Genomic DNA, 25,497 nt, shown 5'->3' on the forward strand with positions numbered 1-25,497 from the left:
TTTAAGAATGACAGCTGAAAGGAGATAGTAATTTTGTTCTGCATGTTTACATGTAGCGGAATCTCTGTCCTGCCTTTGGCTCAGTTGTGAGGCAGCAGCCATTTTGTGTTTCAATTCACATGCAGGATGTTAGAGAGTCATTATGCATCTGCTCTCCTCTCATAGGGAGGCTTTATTTCCTTTTCTTTGATCTGAAGTAAGGCCATTTGGGCAGAAAATAACCCTTATTGTGTTTTTGGAAAAAGAAAGGATTATTCAGAAAAATAAATAATTTCAGGATAAAATCATAAACATCCTGAAAGTATCCTTTTGTAGTCTTGAGGAGACTTTTGTTAGCAGCTCACTGGCAAATCTCTTCCACATTGAATTCTGTTTTCATCACTCTCAGAGATCTCAGGAATATGTAATGGACTCATTTGAGCCCTTTACTTAATTGGAAATTGTGTGATACATAGGACTCACTTCCCTTAATAGTAGTCATCACTGGCCTTAATGAATGAGCCTATAGCTGAGTCAAACCCTATCTGTCTCCTGAGATATAATGCCAGGCTGTGTATTTATTGGGCAGAGGGGAAAGCAAGTAGCATCCATTGGTCCATGCATGAGCCCTTGTATCATCTCATGGTTTCAGCTGAGGCAATAAAGGGCGGGGTGGACCGAATGTGCCCTCAGTTTCTTTTCACTGTCACATCGTCTGAGTTGGAGCTTCTGCTGTTGTCTTGTACCTTGTAACGCACTTTCCAACTTTTTCTGAAAAAACTGTTTTATTCTTGTATATAGTTAGCATGTTTGTTGTTTTTGTAATACATTTTCGTGTTAGTAGTAGTTTTCAAGGACTTTGCAGTGCTGCTTTGGCAGTTTCCCACCTCTCCTCCCCCTCCGGCCCCCATACCCAAGCCTGGGTACTGGATTATGCCAAAGATGCTGGGGTTCAAGATCTGCACTTCCTGCTCTTGCTCGTTTTCAATCAGCAATGAGCACCAACGCTGCCTATCCTGCTTGGGGGAAGCCCACGTTGCATCCAGACGCAGTATCTGCCACTCCTTCCCTGACTGTACCCAGGAAGGCTGGAGACTCCACCTCAAGAAGCACCTCATGGAGGTTGCCATGAGGCCACAGTTGGGTCCAAGCCAGGGAACCCTCCCTATACATGGGCCTGAGCACTTGAGGAGTGCACCTCCTACCATGGAGCTCTAGTCTGGTTCTGCTGGTACCAGCACTATGGACCCTGTGCCAGGGCCTAGCCAGGAGGCAAGGAAGCATGCACATAAGCGTGGCAGTAAGTCTTCCTCAAGGCTCAAGAAAGACACTGCTCCTCCCTGAGTTCCAGCCATGGAGAAACGGCACGTTCCAAGGCCCACAAGCACAACAAGAAGTTGCATAGAATGCTGGACACGCTGGTCCCGGTCACTGAGCCTCATACCCCCTCTTCCTTGGTACCACCAAAGTCATGAGACTCATCGGTTCCAGCCCTCTGTCCCCATTCTGACTCTGGTTCCGTTGGTGGAATACGTGCCGCTGGCACCAGGGAGACTAGTGTTGGCTCCTGGACCGCATGAACTGTTTGCCATAAATGAGATGAGATTCCCACATCTTCCAGTGCATTTGCCTCCAAAGGACTCCGCTCTCCTGCTTTGCATTTGCCATCTTCAGGTCATGTTCCTGAGCACTCCCCTGCGGTTCACTCAGTTCCAACGGCTCCGCTGTTTGAACAAGGGTCAGGTGCACTTTCTCGGCGTCTGAGAACTCTGTGCACATAGTCCACCACTCCTGTACCAACAGTGAGAGCATCCTAAGTCTCAGCCTGCCCAATGGCAATATCCTCCCTTCCCTCAGCACAGGACCCATTGATACCGATCTCCATTGGGACCGCCCCAGCAACCGCCATATTTTCCTGGTTGGCAAGACTGGGTATCTTGGCTCCAGTATCCGCCTTCTCAATCCTCCTGAGAGGAGTCCCCTATCTCGCCACTCTAGCCTTCATCGAGTAGATATTCAGAACTGGGGTTAGCAGTACTGCCAGATCTGGAGTGGTTCCCTTCCTCGTCTCTGGATGCAGCAGCATCAACTCCTCCCCTCCCCGGATGACTAGCACCAGTTCCAGGCCCTGTTACGAAGGTTGGTTAAGGCCCTCCACATTCCAACATCCATTACTGGACATTCTGCATGCATTGGTACCGACCAGAGTGACACTACCAATCAGTGCTACCATTCTCCAACTGGCCCAAGCAACTTGTTTCTCCACCCCAAAGGTGTGTACCAGCGAAGGGGTCTGAGTTTTTGTTTGCTTACCTCCACCCAAGGTTATTCAAGCTGCTACTGAGCAGGCCAGACAGCAACACCCATGTTCCACTCCCACTGACAAGGAGTGTAAAAAGACTGAACTTTCTGAGTTGTAAGGTCTTTTAGTCCGTCTGCCTTCAGTTCTGTATCTCTAATTACATGGTATTGCTTGCAAACTATGACTTTTTGAATTTTGGCCACTTACTAGAATTTGTGGATCAACTTCTCCAGCAGGACCATGCTGTGACGGGTTGGATCACAGAAACCCCCTTGGGGATGCCAAATGATGTGCCAAGACTACTTGTGCCCCTGCTTTCCCTGCCAGCTTGGGACTCCAGCACCCTGTCTTGCTGAGCCAGACACGCCAGTCTGCTCCAACACAGACCCAGAGTCTGAACCACGTGCCCCAAAGCTGCAGACGTAACTGAAAGCAAGTTAAGAAGTGTTCCTGTCTTTAACGCTCAGATGCCCAACTCCCGATGAGGTCCAAACCCCAAATAAATACGTTTTACCCTGTATAAAACTTATACAGGGTAAACTCATAAATTGTTCGCCCTCTATAACACCGATGGAGAGAGATGCACAGCTGTTTGCCCCCCTCCCCCTCAGGTATCAATACATACTCTGGGTTAATAAGTAAAAAGTGATTTTATTAAATACAGAAAGTAGGATTTAAGTGGTTCCAAGTAGTAACAGACAGAACAAAGTGAATTACCAAGCAAAATAAAATAAAACACGCAAGTCTAAGTCTAGTGCAGTAATAAAACTGAATACAGATAAAATCTCACCCCCAGAGATGTTTCAATAAGTTTCTTTCACAGACTGGATGCCTTCCTAGTCTGGGCACAATCCTTTCCCCTGGTACAGCCTTTGTTCCAGCTCAGGTGGTAGCTAGGGGATTTCTCATGATGGCTGCCCCTTTGTTCTGTTCCACCCACTTATATATCTTTTGCATAAGGTGGGAATCCTTTGTCCCTCTGGGTTCCCAACCCTCCTTCTCAATGGAAAACCACCAGGTTAAAGATGGATTCCAGTTCAGGTGACATGATCACATGTCACTGTAAGACCCCAAACCTTCATTCCTCCCAGCCTGACTCACAGGAAGGCCTGCCTGCAAACAGAGCCATCCACAGTCAATTGTCCTGGTTGATGGGAGCCATCAAGAGTCCAAACCACCATTAATGGCCCATACTTTGCATAATTACAATAGGCCCTCAGAGTTATATTTCATATTTCTATTTTCAGATACAAGAATTGTGGGATTCATACAGGGTTCATGCGCTTGGCAACATTCAGGGCACACCCGGAGTGTTGTGCTGGAGCTGAGCACACACAGCTCCTCTCAAGGGCATGAACCTTGGAATCTCGCCCAGATGACATGAACCGTGGGAAGCCTCCCAGGACTGGGCTCAAGGCCCGAGAGCAAGGAATGCGGTAGATAGAAATTGGTAAATAAGAATGTTAAACAAAGCCAGTGTATTCCTTTTATCTGTTGGAGAATGTAATGCGCAGGGGGAGAGAAAGAATAAAGGGGAAGGTGGAAAGCTGACAGGCAGAAGTCCGTTGGCAGACCAGCTCGCTTGCTTACTAAAAGCTCTGTGCTGTCTTGTATTTGAACCGCCACACAAGAATGATACATTTATACAAATAGGATGACCACTCCCAGTAGATTATAAGCTTTGTAATGATACCTTACAAGAGACCTTTTGCATGAAACAAATTTTAGTGACATCATATTCACAATCATCGGCATACTTTCATAAAATCATATATTTCCAGGCTATTTTAGGGGAAGGCAGATTGGTTGCCAGGATGACACTCCAGGCCATGGTAGATTTGGTGGACATGTCTTTGAGCACTGTGGCCATAGGGATCATGATGAGGAGGGGGATCCTGGTTACAGTCCTCTGGTTTCCCAAGGGAGGTACAGAACACAGTCAAGGCCCTTCCCTTTGATGAATTTCACCTCTTCAACCAGAAGATGGATGATTCATTACACTCAAAGACTCTAGTGTGACCCCGTGATCACTGGGCCTTTATACACCAGCACCTAAGTGCAAATTCTATTGCCACCTCCTGCACAACAGTACAGAGCTCCTCCGTTTTCCCGTCAGCAGCCCTATGAGCCTTCCCACAAGTGTCAAAAGACTCAATGGTCCCATCCACCTGGCCCATCACCACAGCCCTGGACATCACACACTCTATCTTCATGTAAGTGATATTTCTGAAAGCATCTAGGGAGCCATCAGCCACATTGCACCCCACTGTTCTTGCACCCCACAACCTTTGGGGATCATCTAACTATCTTTCTATCAGCCTGGAGTGCAAGAACAATGGACAAGTGGGTCCTGGATGTCATTCGAAAAATGGCTATACAGTCAAGTTCATGATGCTACATCATCCACATTCCTGAGCCTGCCTCCGGGACCACTCTCATGATAGTATCCTTGCTCTGGAAGTGGATTCCCTTCTACAGATAGGGGCAATAGAGCCTGTGCACACAGACTTCCAAGGGACAGGCTTCTACTCCACCTACTTCCTGTTACCCAAGAAAAAGGGAGGATGGAGACCAATCCTAGATCTGTCATCTCAACTGCTTCATATGCAAGTCAAAGTTCTGTATGGTCACACTCATACCTTCATTAGAAAGAGGCACATGGTTTACAGCACTGGATATGCAAGACACTTACTTTCACATAATTATCCACCCAACCCACAGATGATTCCTGAGATTTACAGTGGGCCCTTGGCACTTCCAATACAGGGTTCTATCGTTCAGACTCACAACTTTTCCCTGGGTCTTCACCAAGGTGGTCTCCATAGTGGTGGGCTACCTCCAGTGTCAAAGGGCCCTCGTCTTCCCTTTTCTTGATGACTGACTGCTAGCAGCACAGTTCAGACACAAGGCTCGAGCATAGACTTTCCTGCTGCTTCTACTGCTCTCCTCCCTGGGAATCAGTGTAAATGTCAGAAAGTTGATGTTTGCTCCCACACAGCCTCAGGAGTTTATCGGGGCATGCATTGACATCGTTTCTGCACATGCCTACCTACTTATGGGACAGGTTTCAGAGTAACAGCCGTGTTAGTCTGTATTCGCAAAAAGAAAAGGAGTACTTGTGGCACCTTAGAGACTAACCAATTTATTTGAGCATAAGCTTTCGTGAGCTACAGCTCACTTCATCGGACGCATAAAGTGGAAAATACAGTGAGGAGATTTATATACACACAGACCATGAAAAAATACACATTGTAAAGAGAGTGATCACTTAAGATGAGCTATTACCAGCAGGAGAGTGGGGTGGGGGGGGGGAGAAAACCTTCTGAAGTGATAATCAAGGTGGGCCATTTCCAGGAGTTAACAAGAACGTCTGAGGAACAGTAGGGGCGGGGGGGGGGGGGAGGAATAAACAAGGGGAAATAGTTTTACTTAGTATAATGACTCAACCACTCCCCGTCTCTATTCAAGCCTAAGTTAATTGTATCCAATTTGCAAATTAATTCCAATTCAGCACTCTCTCGTTGGAGTCTGTTTTTGAAGTTTTTTGTTGAAGAATAGTCACTTTTAGAGTAGGGGCATTAGGGGACGAGAACTGAGGAAGCATTGTTCGAAGTCAGCCATAAAAATGTTGGCATACTGTGGGGCCATGCGGGTACCCATAGCAGTGCCTCTAATTTGAAGGTATACATTGTCCCCAAATGTGAAATAGTTATGGGTGAGGACAAAGTCACAAAGTTCAGCCACCAGGTTTGCCATGACATTATCGGGGATACTGTTCCTGACGGCTGGTAGTCCATCTTTGTATACATCTTTATAACATTCATAAACCAGTCGGAGAACACTTCAATCTCTCTGGTCACTCGATTTCTGATCTCAAAGTGACTATCCTTCAACAAAAAAACTTCGAAAACAGACTCCAACGAGAGAAATGGCCCACCTTGATTATCACTTCAAAAGGTTTTCTCTCCCCCCACCCCACTCTCCTGCTGGTAATAGCTCATCTTAAGTGATCACTCTCCTTACAATGTGTATTTTTTCATGGTCTGTGTGTATATAAATCTCACTGTATTTTCCACTTTATGCATCCGATGAAGTGAGCTGTAGCTCATGAAAGCTTATACTCAAATAAATTGGTTAGTCTCTAAGGTGCCACAAGGACTCCTTTTCTTTTTACTATGGGACAGGTTCCTGATTCTGCTAGAGCTGATTGCTTTGGTAACCTGAAATCCTTTGGTCCCAGCCAGAACTTGCCTTTCCTTTCTTGGCCACATGGTGGCATGCACGAAAATGTCACTGCCTTTGCTCATCTCCGCTTCTGCTGTCTGAGAGAGCACATTCTCTGATGCTCCACTCCAGGCACTCCCTACTGACTGTGCCCCCAACCACCCACCCCGAAGCTCTTTCCTCCCTTTGGTGGTGGACGGACCCAGATTTTGTTCGTAATGGAATGCCTTTCCTTTCATCCTCCCCAAGCATGAAGATCATTATGGATGCATCGCTCAATGGATGAGGTGCCCACATAGGCAAACATATGACGCAAGGAACTTGGACCTCTCAGGAATCCAGGATGCACATCAACCGCCTGGAACTTCAGGTAGTACGGAGAGCATGTCACACATTTCTCCCATCCGTCCACTTCCACTGATATGCGAAAAATTTCCCAGACTCTATTCTGTGACCCTAACCTCCATTTTGTGTCTCTGGCTTCCCTATTGAATAAGCAGGAGTCACTTGACCAAGTAATAACTGCAGGTCACTTACCATTGGGTGACATAGATCACATGACTAGAGCTGAGAGATCTCTAAGCTAAGCATGCCTAGTAGTAAAAATCACATAAATGAGGTATGACCATGAAAGGGCCCAAATCTGGAGCATGAGCAGTAGGGATAGATAAGGGAATCATGGCTCTGAGGTAAACAACAGCAGCGAGCATGTGCAATGATATTAATAGGTAGCTACTGAGCATGTGCCGTACGGGGTGAGCAAAAGATCAGCTAGCTAACTAGTTGGCTAACCACAGCTCATCCGTACTGGTTACAACTTGTTCTGAAGGTCAGAGCTGTCAGTCATAATTCTGAGGTAATGGTTGGTACTGAGCATGTGCGAATGAGGTAATTGTATAAGGGTATATAAGGAAGTCCCACTAGGACAGTATAAAAGGTCAGTTGCCAGCAGGCAGAAGCCAGCAAGAAGAGCTGCTGGAAGAACGGCTAGAGAGAGAGATCGGAGGGCTGACCAAGAGGACAGAAGAGCTGCTGGAATGAGTCTAGAATCCTGAGGAGAGCACGTTCCGAGGCTAGAGACAGCGGGTTCGGCCGCTGTAACATCAGCAGAAGCCACCGCATCCGCAACATGGAAACAAAATAACTCGGGGACAAAAGGACAGAGCGAGCGAAGCTGTGAGGAGTGAACTACAACTGTGAACAGAGGAAGGGAGCTGACTAGAGTGAGCTGACTAAGAAGCTACAGTAGCAGCAGCAGCGTTTGTAACAATGCCGCTGAGTCAGCAGATAGCTGAGCTTGTCAGTTTTTAACTACAAGTTAAGATGTGTATGTTTGAGGAAGGGGTGTGTGTGTGTGTTTTTGTGTATTTTATCCCTGTAAAACTTAAAGTATAAGTTAGGAACAGCCGTCAGCAATTTGTTACAAACTGGCCATTTGTAGCAAAGCAGCTCTCTTAGAATTATTTAAACTGGATGCTATTGTAGTTTAAATGCTCTTTAATTGGCAATAAGGGATTTGTGTGTGATTTCTATTTGTAGATTACATTGTAGTAGGGATTATTAGTTATAAGATACTTTGGTTAGGAAAGAATAATGCCTGTGTCAATCACTTTATCAGAAGGTTATATCTCTGTCCAAGTATTTCCTTAGCTATCCTGGAGACCCCCATACCCTAGGAAGACAAGATTAAAGGGGTGATAGGCAGGCACCCCCAAGCCTAAATTTCAGGGTAATACCACCACATTCTCATCATGTTGGACTCACTACAGTTTACTACATAAACAAGCAAAGGGGCACAGGGTCAGGAGTGCTTTGTGTGAAGTGGTTCGCGCACACTATACTGATGTCAGCATCTTTCCTCCTGGGGACTCAGAAAATTATTGCAGATGCTCTCAGCAGGAATTTAGTGGCAGACATGAATGGGAACTCTATGACTCTGTGTCCATGGACATTTTCCAGCATTGGGGGACTCCGGTCAGGGATCTCTTTGCCTCTCGCACCAACACCAAATGCATCAGGTAGTGTTCCAGGGGTGGGCTTGGAACCTGCTCTCAGGGTGAGACCCTAGTTATCAGCTGGTCAGACTGGATCAATTATGCCTTCCCTCCCCTCTCACTCCTTCCCCATGCCCTTCACGAGGTTTGGTGGGAGAGGGGCCCTCCTGACTGATTGCTTGACTTTACCTTGAGATAGGAGTTGAGGCAATCTTAAAATGTGCTCTCAAGTAACACTTCAACTGCTCTTATCCGTTCCCATTGTACTAACAAATCCAGCTGACTAGGCAGAAGCAACATCACGTGTCTTTGTCCCTTGTTTACACATTTTAGTATAAGAGCATCAAAAAGTCAAATCCAAAATTCTATCCCGGGCAAACAAACAGACCTAAATACTAACACTCTTCCCTGCCCTAGGGGAACTGTATGTGCGGGAGTTAGTTTGTAATGCACTTGAATCCAGAACTTAGGTCTATGCTGAATAAAGTGAGAGCTGCTTTTCAACTTGTCTCTGCTTGGTGGTGTTCTTCCTCTTGACTGTATTTCCAGACTAGGTTGCAAGCTGGCTGTGTTGAAGCCCTGCCTTGTATTAATGCACGTGCCCTGCCAAAAAGAGTGACGTTTGCTTGGAAAACATTACCAGCATACACAGTAGAAAACTTTATCATGTATCAAAAATCCGTTCCCAAGCAATTTGTTCATTGAAGCAATGGTTCCTGGAGCTCTTTAAATTCTGCTCTGTTCTACAGGTGTCACTCCACTGAAGTCATGGGTGGATGAGCATACCAAGGTGTATGACTGAAAGAAGGCCAAACCCAGGAGTACATTGTAACAAGGGGAGTTTTAATCTCGGCCACGCTGTTTTCGGAAGGGGAGTATGGAGACTGTGCTGCTTCACTTTGGTTGATACAGGAGCTTTATTTTCTGTGGTCCACCCTAAAGAGTGGTTCTACTCTAAAAAGTGCCTTAGAGATATTTCAGTTGGTTTAAAATCCTCTTACTGTAGTTGCTCTTGCAATGACTCTCATGGCTGTCTGCCCTCTTGCTTCTGGTTCAGCGCGGCCACCAGCAGCATTTCCCCAGGTTAATGACTGGCGGGAAGAATGACCTCTTCCTGGGCTTCACAACAGAGAGGGCAGAACTTTGTGGTGGCAGAGCCACCAGGATGATTTTTAAACCAATTTAGAGCATTTCAATGTAAAACAAGGACAGAAAGGAAGGGGATGACAGGAGGGAACACAGCTAAAGACAATTTGAGCAGGAGAAAGGAAGGAAAATGGTGTGAATAAGAAAGAGGTGACTCTATTAGCCAATCCTGCAGTCTTTATGTTGGCAAAACTACAACTTAACTTAAGGAAATCTTGCTTGAGTGAAGACGACAGGATTGGGCCCATATTAACATGAAAGAAGGAATGAAAAGGTCCAGAAGGAGACTATAACAGAAGATGAAAAGGAAAGAGTAGACAGAGCAACAAGGGGAGATCAGACTGGCTGTATGCCTAGAATTCATTAAAATAATCACATACTTTGGAGATGGCAAAAAGCCCTGTTAGATCTTTGAGTCTGTATCCCTGCCAATTCAGGATTACTCCCTGCAGTATGCCATCTCATGTTTGACTACTTTAGTTTTAAATGTCTGTCTCCTGATATTCAGCTAAAATTTTCCTTGTATGACTTTCTGCCTATCAGTACCCTCTTGCATTACTCTAAATATTTCCTTTCTTTCATTGATTCTCAGCCCCTGAAATATTTGTAAATGGTCATTAATATTCCCACATAATTGTCACCTACACGTTATATGTGTTTAGCTCATCTTTAAAATGTTTCCTGATAAATTAAACCAATCAATGCGTGTTTGTGTATATTAGATTAGGGGTGTGTGTATAGACAGATATTGTATGTGTTTAAATATGTATTACGCAAGTATACAGAACAGAACACTGTATTCTAGATGTTTTCACATCAGAGCTATGTGGAAAAGAGCTCTCTCCTTGTTGCTTTGTGATATGATCTCTGCCGATTCAGACAAATTATCATTAACCTTACACACCACACTGTGAATGTCTATAAATCTACTTATCTCTTCAATACATGCTTCTTCCTATTACTGATTTCCAGGTTTCTACCTCCAATGGGAGTATGTTTCATTTTATCCACCTAGCCCCACACTATTCATACACATGTTGCACCAATTTAAGTCAAATCAGTTTTAAAATAAACTTACTTAACGCCAGCTCAAGCTCCTGTGTAAACACTCTTTTAAAAGTTTACATTTGGTTTATGACTCATTAACTTATTTTGGTACCTGGCTGAAATTGGAGGAGATAATTGATATATGTTGGGGCACCGGCTAGCCCTCAGTGCCTATTAATTTCAAGATTGTTCTCACCGGGGTTTGCAACACCCCCCCCAGTTCACGCTGGTATAACTGAGATAAGAGTGAAGCCTGTTGTCTTCAAAACATCAGGGTCTTAAAGACAATGGGGTCAAAAACTAGTAAATGGTATTTGTGTGACAAATGTATTGAAGAATTAAGAGTGCAGCTCCCTCTCCTGGAGCTGGATTGGCTCTCAAGCAGTGGTTTCCAAACTGGGGTTCGTGAAATATTACAGGAGGGTTTGGGGGAAAAATTCCCTAATAGCAGACAGGGCTGTCCCTAGGGACCCTGGGCAGCATGGGGCCAGCAGCCCGGAGCCCCTGGACGTCCAAGAGCTAAGCAGATCAAAGCAAGCATATCTATCACACTGAGGAGATTTAAACTTCAAGACTCCTGATAAAAAATGGAAAGGGAGGTGGATATTTTTTGCTGTTTTTAAAATTAAATAGGCAGCTAGTATTGTTTTAAAATTATTATGCAGAACAAGTTTAAGCTTCATTGTAACGTGCGTTGTTTGCCTGGACTGCTCAAGACCTGAATGCTTGTGTAGGAGGAACTCTTTGAGTTGGCTTCTTAAATGCCTTCATGCTGTTTCACATCTGATACTCCTTGATGAAACATGGGAGCCTTAACAGGCTTATTGAATTACTTATTGAATTACTTTGAATAAGCCTATAACAGGCTTATTCAAAGTAATACAACCTATGAAAGTGAGATCTTGGAAGCCGTTTTCATAATGTAATAAAAATACTGTAATGATAAATAATAATAATAAATAGTGTGTAATAAGCATGTCATAAAAACAAATCTTATATTTCCATGATCACTGCTTTTATCATTTATACTCAGGTAAAGGAGAAAATCCCTGGAAATATTCATTTTTAGGAGGGGGTTCGCAAGACTTGACAATTTAGTGAAAGGGATTCACAGGTTGTTAAAGTTTGGGAACCAGTGCTCTAAAGGGTTCCTATGAGTAAAAGTAATACAAATTATTTTGGTCACTACTGTTAAGCAACACACACAGGAAGCAGGTCTGCTGTGTGAAAGTCATTATGTTGTTTTTTTAAAAATCCATCTTATCCAGGGGAAAAGTTTGTGTAACCAACGATGATTCTGGTGGGGACTTATACCTTTAAATCATTTGTTTCTCCACCCTTTTCAATTATTTTTAAAATCCTTATTTTTATTTTAGAGCATAAAATGTATCTCCAGCTCATACATGCTCTTAGCTCTTCTCTGCAGCTTCCACCCTCCCCTATGCTCAGGGATAGCTATGACTGTCAGAAGAATGTTTCATCTGCAACTGCTAAAGTAAATTTAAGATCAAAGAAGGAAAAGAGTGAAATCGGGGTCATGAGATGTTTGACTAATTTTTAATGGGGAAGAGAAAGGGAAAGTCAAAAGTGCTGTGTTGTTTAGAGCTTCAGCCAGGCCAAAACTTTCCTATTGAGTCTTTAAATAATGGTAGTTTCAAGTAATCCAGAACACCCAGCAGTGCCCTGAGTGCCTCCACTGTGAAGGCTAGGGGAAGTGTGTGTGTGGGGGGGGGAAATCAGCATCAAAAGGGAAAGCTAAGAGTAGCTCAAAGGTTCCACTGCATCTGGGCAAAGACTAAGGAAAGCCTGAAACTCATGGTATATGATGCTGCAGCATACCTGAATACCAACATCTAGGCACCAGCGGGAAGAACTCTGTTGATTTTGAGTAAAACTGAAAAACCAGAAGGATGAAAATGGTGGACACATGGAGCCCATGGCATCTGGTTAGCAGAGCCAACAGCTTTAGCCAGTGTGTAATTGTCTGTAGACCAAAGACCCAGTTGACGGCAGCCATTATTGCCTTCAAGCATAACACCGCCTCCTACCCCAGCTCTGTCCTCCCTCCCAATAGTTTTAAAGTGTTGACACTGAATGATTTATCTCTCAGACCTAAAGAAGTGGGGAATGGGGGTGCACACAGAGCCTCTGACATGGGTGGAATTGAGGGGCACGTGGAGCACCTGTGAAGGTGCAATGGCAGCATACATGGAACCCCTGGGATGGTGGAGAGAATGGTATGGGAGGAGAGGGACAGAACCCTGGTATGTGGCAGAGCAGGAGATGGTGGGCACATAGAGCACCTGGCCTGAGGAGAGGATGTGCACAGAAGGGGCGGTTCAGGTTCAGGAAGTTCCTGAAAGAAATGTAAGGGGATGGGAGAGTAGAGCACAGAGAGCTTGTGTGGAGGAAGGTAAGGAGCCCCCTTGGTGTACACAATTTATTTGGCCTACGGAAACAATTGTGTGACCCTCTAGTTTAGAAAACACGTCTTTCACTAAATGTAATTGAACTTTCTTGTGGATTGCAGCTCTCCAATTCAGCAAGGTACTTGTGCACATGTTTATTTTTAAGTAAGTAAGCAGTCCCATTGACTTCAAAGTTAAACACATGCTGAAATACTTTGCTGAATCAGGGCTTGTAGCGAGAGGGGAATGAGGGAGAAGCTGTAATAAAGAGGTGAGGGGGGAGGAAATATCTATTTCAAAACCAGCAACAAAAGATCCTCCAAAACCCAGCCAAGAGCAAGCACCCTTGGCCCAAACCTAGCGGTGGTGAACTTGACAAAGGAAGGAAATAGTCTTGTATGTGGAAACTAACTTTTCCATGTCTACACTAAGGGTAGGGACTGATTCTTGAATATAAATACCCAGATGTTTTAGAATTGCATTATTTTAAATTCATTGCACCTGTAGCCTATCGGATGGTTTGGGTTAAGAATAAGTAGAAGTTAGGAGCCTCAGTGGAGAGGAATATGGGAAACTGAAGATGCTAGTGTGAGAAGTTAAAGGCAAGTTGGAGAAAGTGCGTTATGGGAAAGTAAGAGTTAGCAAAGACATGACCATTATGGTTTTGTTATAACTAGTTTAAGCAAGGTTTTTCAATGTTTTTAAGAATTGTAAAAGTTTGATTAAAACGCTATCTATATTGATAGTATGGGACGGACATTGATGCAGATGTTAATTTAAATAATGTATAAGATAAAGAGCCAATAAGGTTGTGGAAATATAATTATGACGAAGGGGAGTTTAATGTTAATTAGCAGTGTTATGAAGTATAAAAAGTAGTTTTGCTAATTGCATGGGAGTTCCAATTAACATCATGGGTAGGGGTGGATGTTTCCAGGATCACAAGGTGTACAGTACTTCATTCTTGTCAGTGGACCGATCATTGATACACCATTTCATCTTTGAGTGGGAGTGTTTGTGTATGTGGTAACTGCATGCCTGTCTGCCTAACTAATCATCTTCTTTTGAATAAAGTTCAGTTGTATCACTAAAGTGTTTCCTAGTGGTCCTCTCTAAATACATTTTCTGTAACTGACCTAGAAGTTTGAACCTGAAAGTTAAGTTGGGTTTTATTGCGCCCTTATCTTTAACAACTTAATATTAATTGGAAATTAATTAAAAGGTTACATGCCTACCAATTATGGGTGCCGTCTAACAGAAGCTATACTGTAGCAGAAAGAGAGTAAAATCCTGTTTTCTACTCTTTAATTAATTATATAACTAGTATATAAGAGATGGCTGCTCCCTGCTTGAAGAGCTTACAGTCTATCTGGGACAAGACAAAACATGGGACAGCGGTGCAGGTGAGGGAGGAAGCAATACTGAAGACAGCCACACAGGACAAACTCCTGGAAGAAATGGGTCTGAAGGTGGTAAAGGCAGGTGCTTGGCGTAAAGGAAACACAAGGCATACACTGCAAGGCTAAGAGTAGGAGGAAGGTTGGCAAGCAGCTAATAGGAGAGACGATTGGGAGGTGGATGAGTTTAGCAGCAGGGGTTTGGACAAGTCAGAATGGCTGGCTGTGCTGTTTTTCAGCTCACTTAATATCGTGGCTGTAGAGACGGGATGTCCATAATGGAGCCACTGGTGTTAGAACATGGGCTTGATGTTACCAAAGAACGTTCTGGCAGAGCCGTAGTAAAATAAAGAAGGCAACCTGCACTCTCTGTTGTATTTAATTTATTTTCCCCATGGAGCTTGGGCTTATAAATAGGAACACAATAAAGCAACACTTGTTAAAAATAAAAAATGAAACCCAGTGATGACCAAAAAGTGCAAATCACCATCTGTATGTCCAGAGATGGTAAGGAGGTTGGCTGTCTTCTCTGTGCGTGGTGGAGATACGCATGGAGGGTGGTATCCATACTAAGAGAACAGGCGTTCGGGCTTAGTCTTATCCCAAACGCAGACCACACGTCTGGTACAGGTATATGGCTTTGTCACTCAGTAAACCACATGTGACTCTGGGAGCAATAGCTAAGCTTAAAATGAGGTCATTCTGGTGAGTGTCTGTCCTGTTTCCCATTCCTAGCCAAGCAGTTTAATTTTCCTCCAAAACTTTGCTGAACAGAGGGCATTGTTTGAACAACAAAAAAACCACCAACCCTGACAGCCTCAATCTCATTTGGACAGGGCTTCTTGGTATAAACAGCACCATAGAGAGCAGGCTGTTCTCACTGTGAAGGGGTGGTTTGTGATGGGAAAAACTGAGGAGTGGAGAAATCGGAAGAACAAACAAGCACACCCTAGGGATGAAATTGCAGTAGCTGGTTGCCTAAGGTGAACAGGAAGGTTTTAATTACACTATCCTCTCTCACAGGGCAGGTAGCAGCCAAACACTGTGGCCCTCTTGTCATTCTCACGAGTGAAAGAAGCAGTGAGTGCCCCTGGTACCATGATAGCTGCCTGTTGTTGCAACTCTGTAAAGGGACTGGTGGTGTCTCCAGAAAACCAGTTACTCAGCAAGGATGTCTCTCCTGGAGAGAGAGTCAGATAAGGGCTGGGCTGAGGTTGCATATGAACAATCAGCTAGGCCTTGCTGGGTGGATAACGGAATACTTGGCTATTAGAGGGAAAACACGGGGCTGGCTTGGGGGCCTGGTGCTAGAGTCCTTCAGTGGCCCACCTGGAAACTGCTGAGGGTGGGGCTCATTACCAATAATTTCTAACTCTGCAGGGAAAGGGAATGCAGACAGAGGGTAAACTGCTGCCAGGACCTTGATATACGTGAACACACACTGTACATTTACACACCAACACCTGTTTTTCACAAACTCCTATTCTTGGTGCCTCTCTGAAATGATACTGTTAGTCTGTTCTTCATGAGCTGGAGCAAAGTCCTCTTCTTTTGCTGGTTGATCTCACCCTTTTTAATCCCCCTGTCTCTCTCTCCTTCCCACTGGTGCTGTGTTGTACATGAAACCAACAAAATGAAGAATACTAAAATCTACAGTAACTTTCACACTGTGATGTGCTCGCAGCATGAAGGAAGCAAGTGAAGCAGTTGGCTTTTGGCTACTGTTGTCCATGCCATTCCTTGTTCTGGCAGCCGGGCAGGATGCAGATTGGAATTTATTGCAGGTTTAGTATGCCTTGCTGGTTTGGTGCCCAAACCACTCAGTGGACTGGATGGAGAAACACTTGACATGCCAGCATAAGAACATAGGTAGGTCCAGTGCAGCAGCCTCTAGAGCAGTGGTCCCCAAACTTTTTACCTTGTGCCCCCCCTTGGGGCCAGGAGTGGGGGACGTGGACATGAGTAAGGGAGCCAAGGCTGGGACCATAGCTAGGGGCGGGGTGGGTGTGGAGCTGGGTGGTGCTCCCTCGCTGCCCTTGTGAGGGCTGCCTCCCCCAAATGTTCCTCCTTGGCCCCCTAGGGGGGCATGCTGCACAGTTTGGGGACCCCTGCTGTAGAGGTAGATGGAGCAGGTCATTTCTCTGTAGTGCTGTCTGATCAGTTTCTAATCTAATTTTCCAAGCTGGGAGAAACGCGGGAGTCTTACGGGAGGTAGTTCAGCCAGCCACAGAGCGGTATGTCACACAATCCAACAGCCACCCCTCCCAGTGGCTGCTGATCTGGCGTAGATGGAGTATGAGGGAAGTCTCACCTCATGCTGAGCTGAGAGGCTGGTGATGTCAACATGATCGTGTAAAAAGGAGGAGAAAATTTCTTAAAGTTGATGTCTTTGTGGTTCCGTTAGGGATATGAGGATGCTCTGAGGGAAGGAGAGAAAACACCAGCATCCAATTCTATGTATAAAGTTTCATTATTTTCCAGTTGGGCTCTCCATGTTTGGATGTATTAAAGGCAGTTGCCAGCAGGAAGCTAACTGGATCCCAGACTGGGAATGCATATCCATGTGTGTGCATGCATGTACTGTATACGTAGCTGTAAAAGAACGTACAGTGCGTATATGCTTTTGTCTTGTTTAGAGATATGCCAAAAGTTTTAAGATTGATCTGATTGATACATGGAATGGGCAGAAACGCTGTTGCATAGACAGTCGGTTGATAACTGACATCTCCAAAGGTGTGGTAGTCCCAGGAGAAGTGTGGCTGAGGGGCTTTGGTTCCTGTGTATTCTTAAGGTGATCACTAAAACAGCCCAATTCTTTAAAATATTTTCCCCCCAGACAAGAAATCCCAGCTAGAACATTCACTGTCCAACCTTCAAAGCAATGTCACAAAGAAAACCAGAACACAACAGGTGGCTTCTGAGGCACTAGGAACAAGGAGTGAGATTTGCTAAAGCAAATTGGATTCACACTATATTCACCTTTGCACATGCCCTGACAAAGGCCTGGTCAGCAAACATTCATTAAACTCAATCTGTTCAATGCATCTCCAGTGCCGACTGGCCAGATCCCCGTTGCACTGGCCTGGTTTAGTTTTTTGGTGGCTTTTTTAATTTTGAAAGAAAAAAACCCATATTTCCTGTAACAAAGAAGCTTTTTGCTGCTGTGACGAGAGACCTCATCACGCTGGCAGGACTCAAGTTTAGTAGGGTGACCAGAGAGCAAGTGTGAAAAATCAGGACACATTTTTTTTTCCGAAGGTGGAGGTATAGATGCCTATAGACGAGCAAGCCCCTAATATTGTCGGGTCACCCAAGGTACATGCAGAGTCCAGAAGTGGCTCAATTATCTCTTCACGCAGTGCTGCTGCTGTGCCCATGCTGACTCAGCCTAGCTCAGGGGCTGAATATTCCCCTGAGTGCAAATTCCCCGAGGTTCTTGTCTGGCCCTGGCAGCTGCAGCAAGTGGTGACTAGTGACAGGTACTTACTCCAAGGTCATGTGTGTGTTGGTTGTCTGGGTGTGTCTGAGCCCCCATGGGGCAGAGATGAGCTGTTCCTGAGATCTCGTCCCTTGCAATGCACTACTCTCCTTGCAATGCCTTTTCCTACAGTGCACTCACCTCTGTCAGAAACAGCTGTATGTAGCTCCTCTCCTCCCAGCCACCTGCAGATTATATGAGTGGTGGTATCTTTATTTTTTTTTTATTGTTTATTTTTCTTTACTTCTCATCCTCATCTCCTTCGCTCATGCTGCTGATGGAGGCTGAGGCCGCTTTCGGAGAAGAAGGGGGAGAGGCTTTATTGAACACCCAGGGGGAGGGCGGCGACGGAGAGCGGGATGGAGAGCGGCCGCGCGTTGGACTGCTGGTTGGGCTCTGCCTCGGCGACAAGGCCTGGAGCATTCGGCCACTTCGCTCCTGAAACATCTGTTTCTGAAAAGCAGTTTGAAAAAGAGACTGTGTGAGTCAGGCACAACAATCGGGAGGTTGGGTGCTGGGAGGCCAGTTGGGGATAGTTACCTGCATAAGGGGAGAGGTTCTTTGACCTTGAGGAAAGGGAGAGGCTTAACATGCATTTCTGCTCTGAAATATGGCCAGTCAAAATGGCACCCTGGAGTCCCCTGTGGTGTTGCCTCTCACGCATTCCAGGCAAATGCTCACACTTTACAAGCCAAATGGTTTGGGTACCCAGCAAACTCGTGTGGATGCAAAAATGCTGCTGGGAGCTTTCCAGCTACACTACACATCCTGCAGATCTCTGCAGGGATGCTGAGGGCAGAATTTAGTTAGTTGTTCGGTTCCTGGGTGAGCCAGAACAGACTCCGTTTCACTCTCGCTTAGCTGGGCTGGCTCCACTGTACCAACAGGAGTCAGTCAGAGAAATGTAAAGTCAGATTGGGCAACCTGGTGGTTATTCACAGAGTTGTCCCTTAGGTGGGGCGAATCGGGGCAACCACTCCGTGCCCCGCGCTTTGGGGGGCCATGTGGGCCAGTGCAATTAGCCGGTACGGTTGGTCCCAGAAGTGACGGATTAGTCACTTCCACCCCAGGCCCCGCACCTCCCTAGAGACGGCCCTGGTTATTCACATCTGAAGTCAATGGGACTGCGCTTATGTGATGTGTGCACAAACCGGCCTTCACTTTGTTGTTGTAGCCAGCGGAGATGACTCTGGATACAAGTATGGGGTGAAATCCTGACCTTATTCAAGTCAGTAGGAAGTTCTCCATTGACTTCACCCATGGAATAGATCTTTTGAGCAAAACAAGATGCCACATTTTGGTGTAGTCACTTTTGAGAGCAGCAATGTACTGTTAAGTTTGTGACAAAGGAGACATGGAGCTTAACCTTCAAGGTGGAGTGGGGAAGGTGCTGTCTGGACTACTTCTTGTGGAGCTCTTACTGCTGCCTGAGTCACTGAATTGTATTGGTAATTCTTTCAACAGCTTGCAGCTGGACTGTGCTCTTGTTCAGGGCAAAGTGTAGCTCAGGTGTGACCGTGTGTGAGCTAATACATTGTAACTAACATGTTTCTAAACAGCAGCATAGGCAGGGTTGACACTTTTGACAACAATGTTAACAACCTTGGCCCCTTCTGGGCTTCCTTCGAGGATTGGACCACAACCCACTAACATGGTTTGAAAGGTGTTAAACCCTGTTTATACCATTGTTTAAAAAGATGGTTAGTTAAAATGTGTTTGCTCGCACATGCCCTATATTTTTAGTCTGCACAGAGCAAATGGTCGCTTGCAGCCCGAGTTCTAATGAAAAGAATAAGGCCTTATCTACATGCAAAAGTTGCACCACGAACCTGCTAAACTGCTGCAAACTCTTATTTTTGGCTAACGAACCTAAATAAGCCTAGTTTAAGCCAAAATAAGTGTGTCCACACAGCCTTTGACACCAGTTTAACTAACATGATTTAAAAGCACACCTTAAGTTTTTGCCCCAAGGCTTCCTCCTCCAGAGTATTTCCACGCAAAATAAGAAGCACGCTTTCTAGCTAATAGTTCTGCACAGCAAGGCAAGGCCTTGTCAGCCAGCTCTTGTCCAACAAAACTGCGTGACGTGCTCTCTGCCAACTAGCTGCAACTTCATCTGGCAGTGTTAAGCTTTTGCGTCACCTTTTGTCTCATGAAGCTGGTTTTCCCTCTGTCTAAACTCTGAGCCCTTTTTGCTGCCAGAACTTCTCCTGGTCAGAGCTGGACAATAATCTCCAGATGAATCCTGCCCCACCCTCTCATGGCTAGCTTCCACTGCTGCACGGAAGATGGAGATGTGTCCCCCTCCTGCTCAGTGCTAGAGTTCCAATTCTGTGCCTGTCGAATACCAGCTGGATCAACACATCTAACCACAACACACATAACCCATACAAATACAGGCCAGAAATCGTAACAAAAACCTTGGGTTGGATTTCATTTTCCCTTGCTCTAAAGAGGAATAACTGGCAAGGTGTGTTATGATTTGTTTTTTATTTTAACTTTCCTTTGAAATATGTGGTACTTGCCAGTGCTGGAGGCAGAATAAGGGTTAGATGAATGAATGACCTGCTCTAATATGGCACATCATATGTTTCTAGTGCCATGCATGGCCTCATGGCTGAAGTACTGGAATACAGGAGATCATCTATTTCAGCTGTGCCCAGACATCTTGTGTGGTTATGTAAATTGCTCAGTCAGGCTATGGCTCTATTCTCGATCAGGGATAGCAATACTTTTCTATTAGACCAGTCATAGGGCTATGAGAAGGATAAATCTATGAATGTGTATGAGGTGCTCACATACTATAACAATTAGTATGATTTCAAAAACCATAAGTAGCTAGTGTGCCGTGCAATGTTCTGAACATACAGCTTGCTGAGTATTTTCTGCTTCTCTTTTCCTCTTGGAGGACCCAAGAATTCCATGATTTTTCTCAATTTGATTTTTTCCCCCAAGTCATCAAGATCTTGTGCTGTGGCGACCTTCCTTCTGGCCAAGAAGGTTGGATGGCTCCCTTTGGAGCTCATCAGATCTACTACAACAGCAGCGAGAGGCATTGCTGAAATGAATGGAAGGCCCTTCTGACTTCTGGGGACTAAGCTAGTTTCTTCCACCACGCTCCTGGCTGCTACTGGCCCAGGGAGTGAAGTACCAAACTAGAATAACAAATCTCAATTAACTCCAGAGCCCCCACACCAACCTTATATTTTATCTTCTATTTGCATAGAACTCTAAAAATTAACTAGCTATTATCAACTTAATGTCACACTCTGCCTTCAGCTGCAAAACCAAATGGCAGAAGAGGATACAACCTCAGTAAATTCAACTTCAGCACAAATTCAGGTTGGTATCCCTCCCACGCCCATGGCCATGTGTCTCTACTCCTGTCCTACTCTCTAGGTTTGAACTATTCAATGCTTTGTAAATCTCCTGGGCTAGCAGAAAGTTCTTGCTCTTTGCAGTAGCTTCCAGCCTGCTAAGTAGAGGACCGGTTTGGGCAGGAAAGGGTTAATAGTGTGACTAGTCCAGTGCTGTCAGAATGTAATCAATGCTGGCAAAGATCCCAAGCCTGTAGCAGCATCCCAATCAGTTGCAGTAGCAGTCCCAATGAGGGGTTTTAGTGTGGAGGGTTAAGAGAGGAAAGTGATGTGGTCTGGCTCTGTAAAGTATTGGTGCAAAAGTCTTTGTTGGGTTTAGGAAGTTCTATGGGGCTGTGCAAAAGTTGCATTTACTGTGTATGGAAGTCTCATTTTCTTTACAAAATAAAAGTGACCAGGTAAAGAACCTAAGCATTGGAAAACTCCCTCTGAAGGTCTGCAACTGCTGCTATTTGAGCTTCTGATTCTACAATACACTATGGACGTTTCAGTGGGGTCATACTGCCACAGTTTACGGTCAGTCTAATCAAAATCCAGGATCCCGCATTTAGTGCACAATATACTTTCAATCTGGACCCTGAAGCCCACATATGACTGACTTCAGGCTCTGGCCAGTCAAACATATTTCCAACAATGATCAGGATTGCTCTCCAAAAGCTGAGATGTCCCGGTTGGGGAACTGAGCAGGTTGCTCTTTAAACTAGTTTCCTATAATGTTGCTCTATTTCTGAGGGACTTTTGTAACCATTTTTATTTTTTAAAAACATGGACCTTTTTGAACATCTTTCTTCAAATAGTTCAGCCCAGAGCACCAGAGGATGTTATACTCACACCGCCAGCAGGTTTGCGCAGGGAACTTGATCATTATCTGCTTTACGTTGTACTGCACTATACAAGTGTGAGATTGCAAGACCGCTTTTGGTCTGGCTCTTTTCCTAGAGTTTTATATCACATTCACTATTATTGTATCACAGCACCTGTGGGACTATCTGAAGGAAATAAACTGTGTATAAAACTATCTTGGTGAACAAATTCTCAAATGAATTTTATCCATCCTTTGCAATTTTGAAAAACAGCATTTTAACCTTTTCTAGAAATTATATATGATTTTAAGTGGGTTGCCCAGCCCTTAGTTTATCTTTTAGAAAAGGGATGCCAGCACAAAGTGTATTATTTCACAAATAGTAATTATAATAATAGCCTATTAATGGAATGCAAATTACTGATCTAGGAATATAACATGCCTATAACTATTCCTGGACTTTTAATGTCAACATTCAAAGCAGCATCTAACTAACAATGATGTGGCAAATTAATGTTAATAACAGTTTTGACACTAATAACAAGTTATCATTATTAAAAAAAACAACCAATTTCCAGTTGCCAGGCTGAAGATGATTTCTGAAAACACCTCAGTTCACTGTCACTAAAGCTTTCCTTAGAACAGTGCCAGCTCTGATTTCACTCTTTACCAGACGCTTTTATGGGACTTTGCTCTGCAAATGTGTCTGCATAAAATTACATCTGGTTTCCTACTCTGCATCTGCCATCCTAAATCAGAGGCCAACAAATATTCTTTAGCAGGAGTTTTAGCCGACTGCTTTTCACTAAGGAATTTCAGTCTATAAAAATATCTAATGTTGAAGATAAAATATTTCTCAATGGTATTTTTTCTAGTGCTTAGAGCAGGGAACTGAGTCAAGACCCTAGCCTCTATTCCTAGCTCAGCCAATGACTCAGAGCATGGCCTAGTATAGTGCAGATGCCGCTTATCTTAGCAAAGCAGTTTTGCCAGTAATGCTTATTCCAGCCACATGAAATAAACTATATTGGCAAAAGCACATGCTTGCTGGTATAACTGCTTCTGCACTAGGGGCTTTTGCTGGCACAGCTGCACCGGTCAGCTCACATCTCTTCACACCCCTGACCAACAGAGCTATGTTGGCAAAAGTTTGTAGTGGAGACCTGGCTTTAGGCACTCTACCTAACAAATAAGACACACTCTCTGTTCTGAACAGCTTACAGTCCAGTTTTAGACATGACACACTAAATTAGAGTAACAAACGTGGGGAATGAAGGAAAGGGTAGGCCCAGAGGTGCAATTTTGTGTGACTCAGTTAACCCCTCTGTGCTTCAGTCTCCCCAGCTGTAAAACGAGAACTGTAAATAATCCTATGACCACCTTTGGGAAGCTCCATGAGATCTCTGGATGAAAGTGGCTGGGTCAATTGTTCACAAAAAGAAGTGACTTACAAAAGTGCATCTTGAAGCCTGGCCTAAGATGTGTATCTCTCTGCAGGCATCCCTATGAGTCTGATTATTAGGAACTGAAATAATTTCTCAGTATAAATTTACACCTGACTACAACATGACCATTTTTATATTCATTATGCTATTTTAAAATATTGTCAAATTCAGATTTTTAATGTTTCCCTGCCTCTTTATTGCCATTTTCTGGAGTATAAGCTTTCCCTGATATAGGTGCATAACTCCTGTTTATTGATGATGCGGGAGGGAGGGGGAAATAGGCCTCTGTGTATAAATGTACAACGTATCTGTTAATACACAGTAATACCTAATGCAGTCTTACACGGTAACGTACTTGGGCACTACATAATGTTGGTAGTGCCTTTTAAAAATGCGAACGCAGAAATTGGCCTGAAAAGGACACTGGAAGTGGGAGATGTCTGCACTGTGGTTCTAGTACATGTTGTGGGATGAAATGAGTGGAATTGGCACTGACCTGCTAGATTGGCTTTCGAAACAAAGACTGCAGCAAAAGCACTTGCTATGGGTCTGTGTTAAGAATAAATCAAAGGCAGACAGAATTCCTGGAATGAAGTACCTACCCAAGCTCCGTCGGGTCCAAACAGCTCTAAAAAGTTGCCAATGAACTCTCTGGACTTCTCTTCCCATTTCTGAATGAGGTCATGGCTCTTCTCTTCCACCTTATTAACAAATTCTTTTGATTTTTCCTCTACATTTTTCACCTTTTCTTTCATTTTGTCTACTTGGTTCTGAAAGCGATATTTCTTTTCCTGTTTGAAAAGTATGTGTGGACAGACAAAAAAATTATCAAGTGGGTTTGGGGAAAGAAGAAAGCTTGTTATTTGTGCTTAAATACACAGGGCTTTTTCTGACTACTATCGTGTAATATTTTAATATGTAAATGTATGGATGTTCTGAAAATATTTATCATTTAGTGCTTATCATGTATTATGTTCCCCAGTAGAAAAGCAGAGTTCTAGATATATTAAAATAGGGTGTTCTTTAAAAATAATGTCAATTTAGTATTCGTGCAAGTAAAGAACTAATACCCAGACCTGTAGCAGGCAACATGCAAATTTCCCCACACTCTCTTGCCAGTGCATCCCAATACTGGCTTGCAGCCCTGATGCTATCCCAGTCCAAGGTATCTCCTGTGAAGAGATCTCTTCAAAACAGAAGAGAATCTTCATGATTGTGGCTTTGGATAATCAGCGGTCCCCTGGTTATACCTGAGAGGTGTGTCTAGGCCAGAAGGCTAGCTGACCAAACAGTTGAGGAGTGTAGGGAAAGAATCAATGTTCAGAGATCTGCTCAGCTCATCGGACGAGAAAAAGAATGGGCTCTCAGCGCTGCTAAGTGCCTCAGATTCAAAGCTTTAGTCTTGAAAAGCTTCTAAACTCCTCAGAAGCACAGCCAGTCATGCAGAGCTTAAAGGCTCTGAAGCTCTGTCTCTGGAGATCTTATGAGCTCTGTAGGAGCAGAGCTTCAGTCAGTTCACAACCAACTTTTGGCGGCCTGGGAACTTCAGTTAACTGGAATTTGAGTAAATCTGGATTACACAGTAATTAACTAATTAATTTTCCTCTAAGACAAATGTTCTTTAGCTCGACTGTGGCAGCTTAACCTATAAAAGTGCAGCTTTGGTTGAAGAAGTGGGAGTGTAAATTTGGCATCTTATGACTCAAGAGAATCTACTTCCTATGTATAGCCAGTCATATTTTTCTTGCTGGTCTTGTTAGCATTGCAGTTAGGTGAGTGTGAGATGGATTTTATTCCAGCTCAAGCATCATCAGTAGAATTGTTGAAGTCCAGTTGCAGAATCTTTATTAGTTGTGAGGAAGAACAAGCCAGAAAATACGCAGCTTGACTTCCAGCTT

The 25,497-nt window shown here is 44.3% G+C and overlaps 1 protein-coding gene across 3 annotated transcripts in view; it reads right to left on the reverse strand.

Moving 5' to 3' along the window:
* Positions 1-14,672: 14,672 nt before the first annotated feature.
* The window catches only part of PCYT1B (phosphate cytidylyltransferase 1B, choline), a 44,775-nt gene continuing 33,950 nt past the window's right edge, over positions 14,673-25,497 (reverse strand). For all 3 annotated transcript variants that reach the window (XM_074968312.1, XM_074968330.1, XM_074968321.1), the window contains exons 7-8: positions 24,202-24,390; positions 14,673-18,428 (exon numbers count right to left, since the gene is read on the reverse strand). In XM_074968312.1, the coding sequence (XP_074824413.1) occupies positions 18,216-18,428; positions 24,202-24,390 (402 nt within the window). In that variant the 3' untranslated portion in view covers positions 14,673-18,215. The remainder of the gene's footprint in view (positions 18,429-24,201; positions 24,391-25,497) is intronic.

This window comes from Natator depressus, chromosome 1 (assembly GCF_965152275.1).
Source record: "Natator depressus isolate rNatDep1 chromosome 1, rNatDep2.hap1, whole genome shotgun sequence".
NCBI classification, from domain to species: Eukaryota; Metazoa; Chordata; order Testudines; family Cheloniidae; genus Natator; species Natator depressus.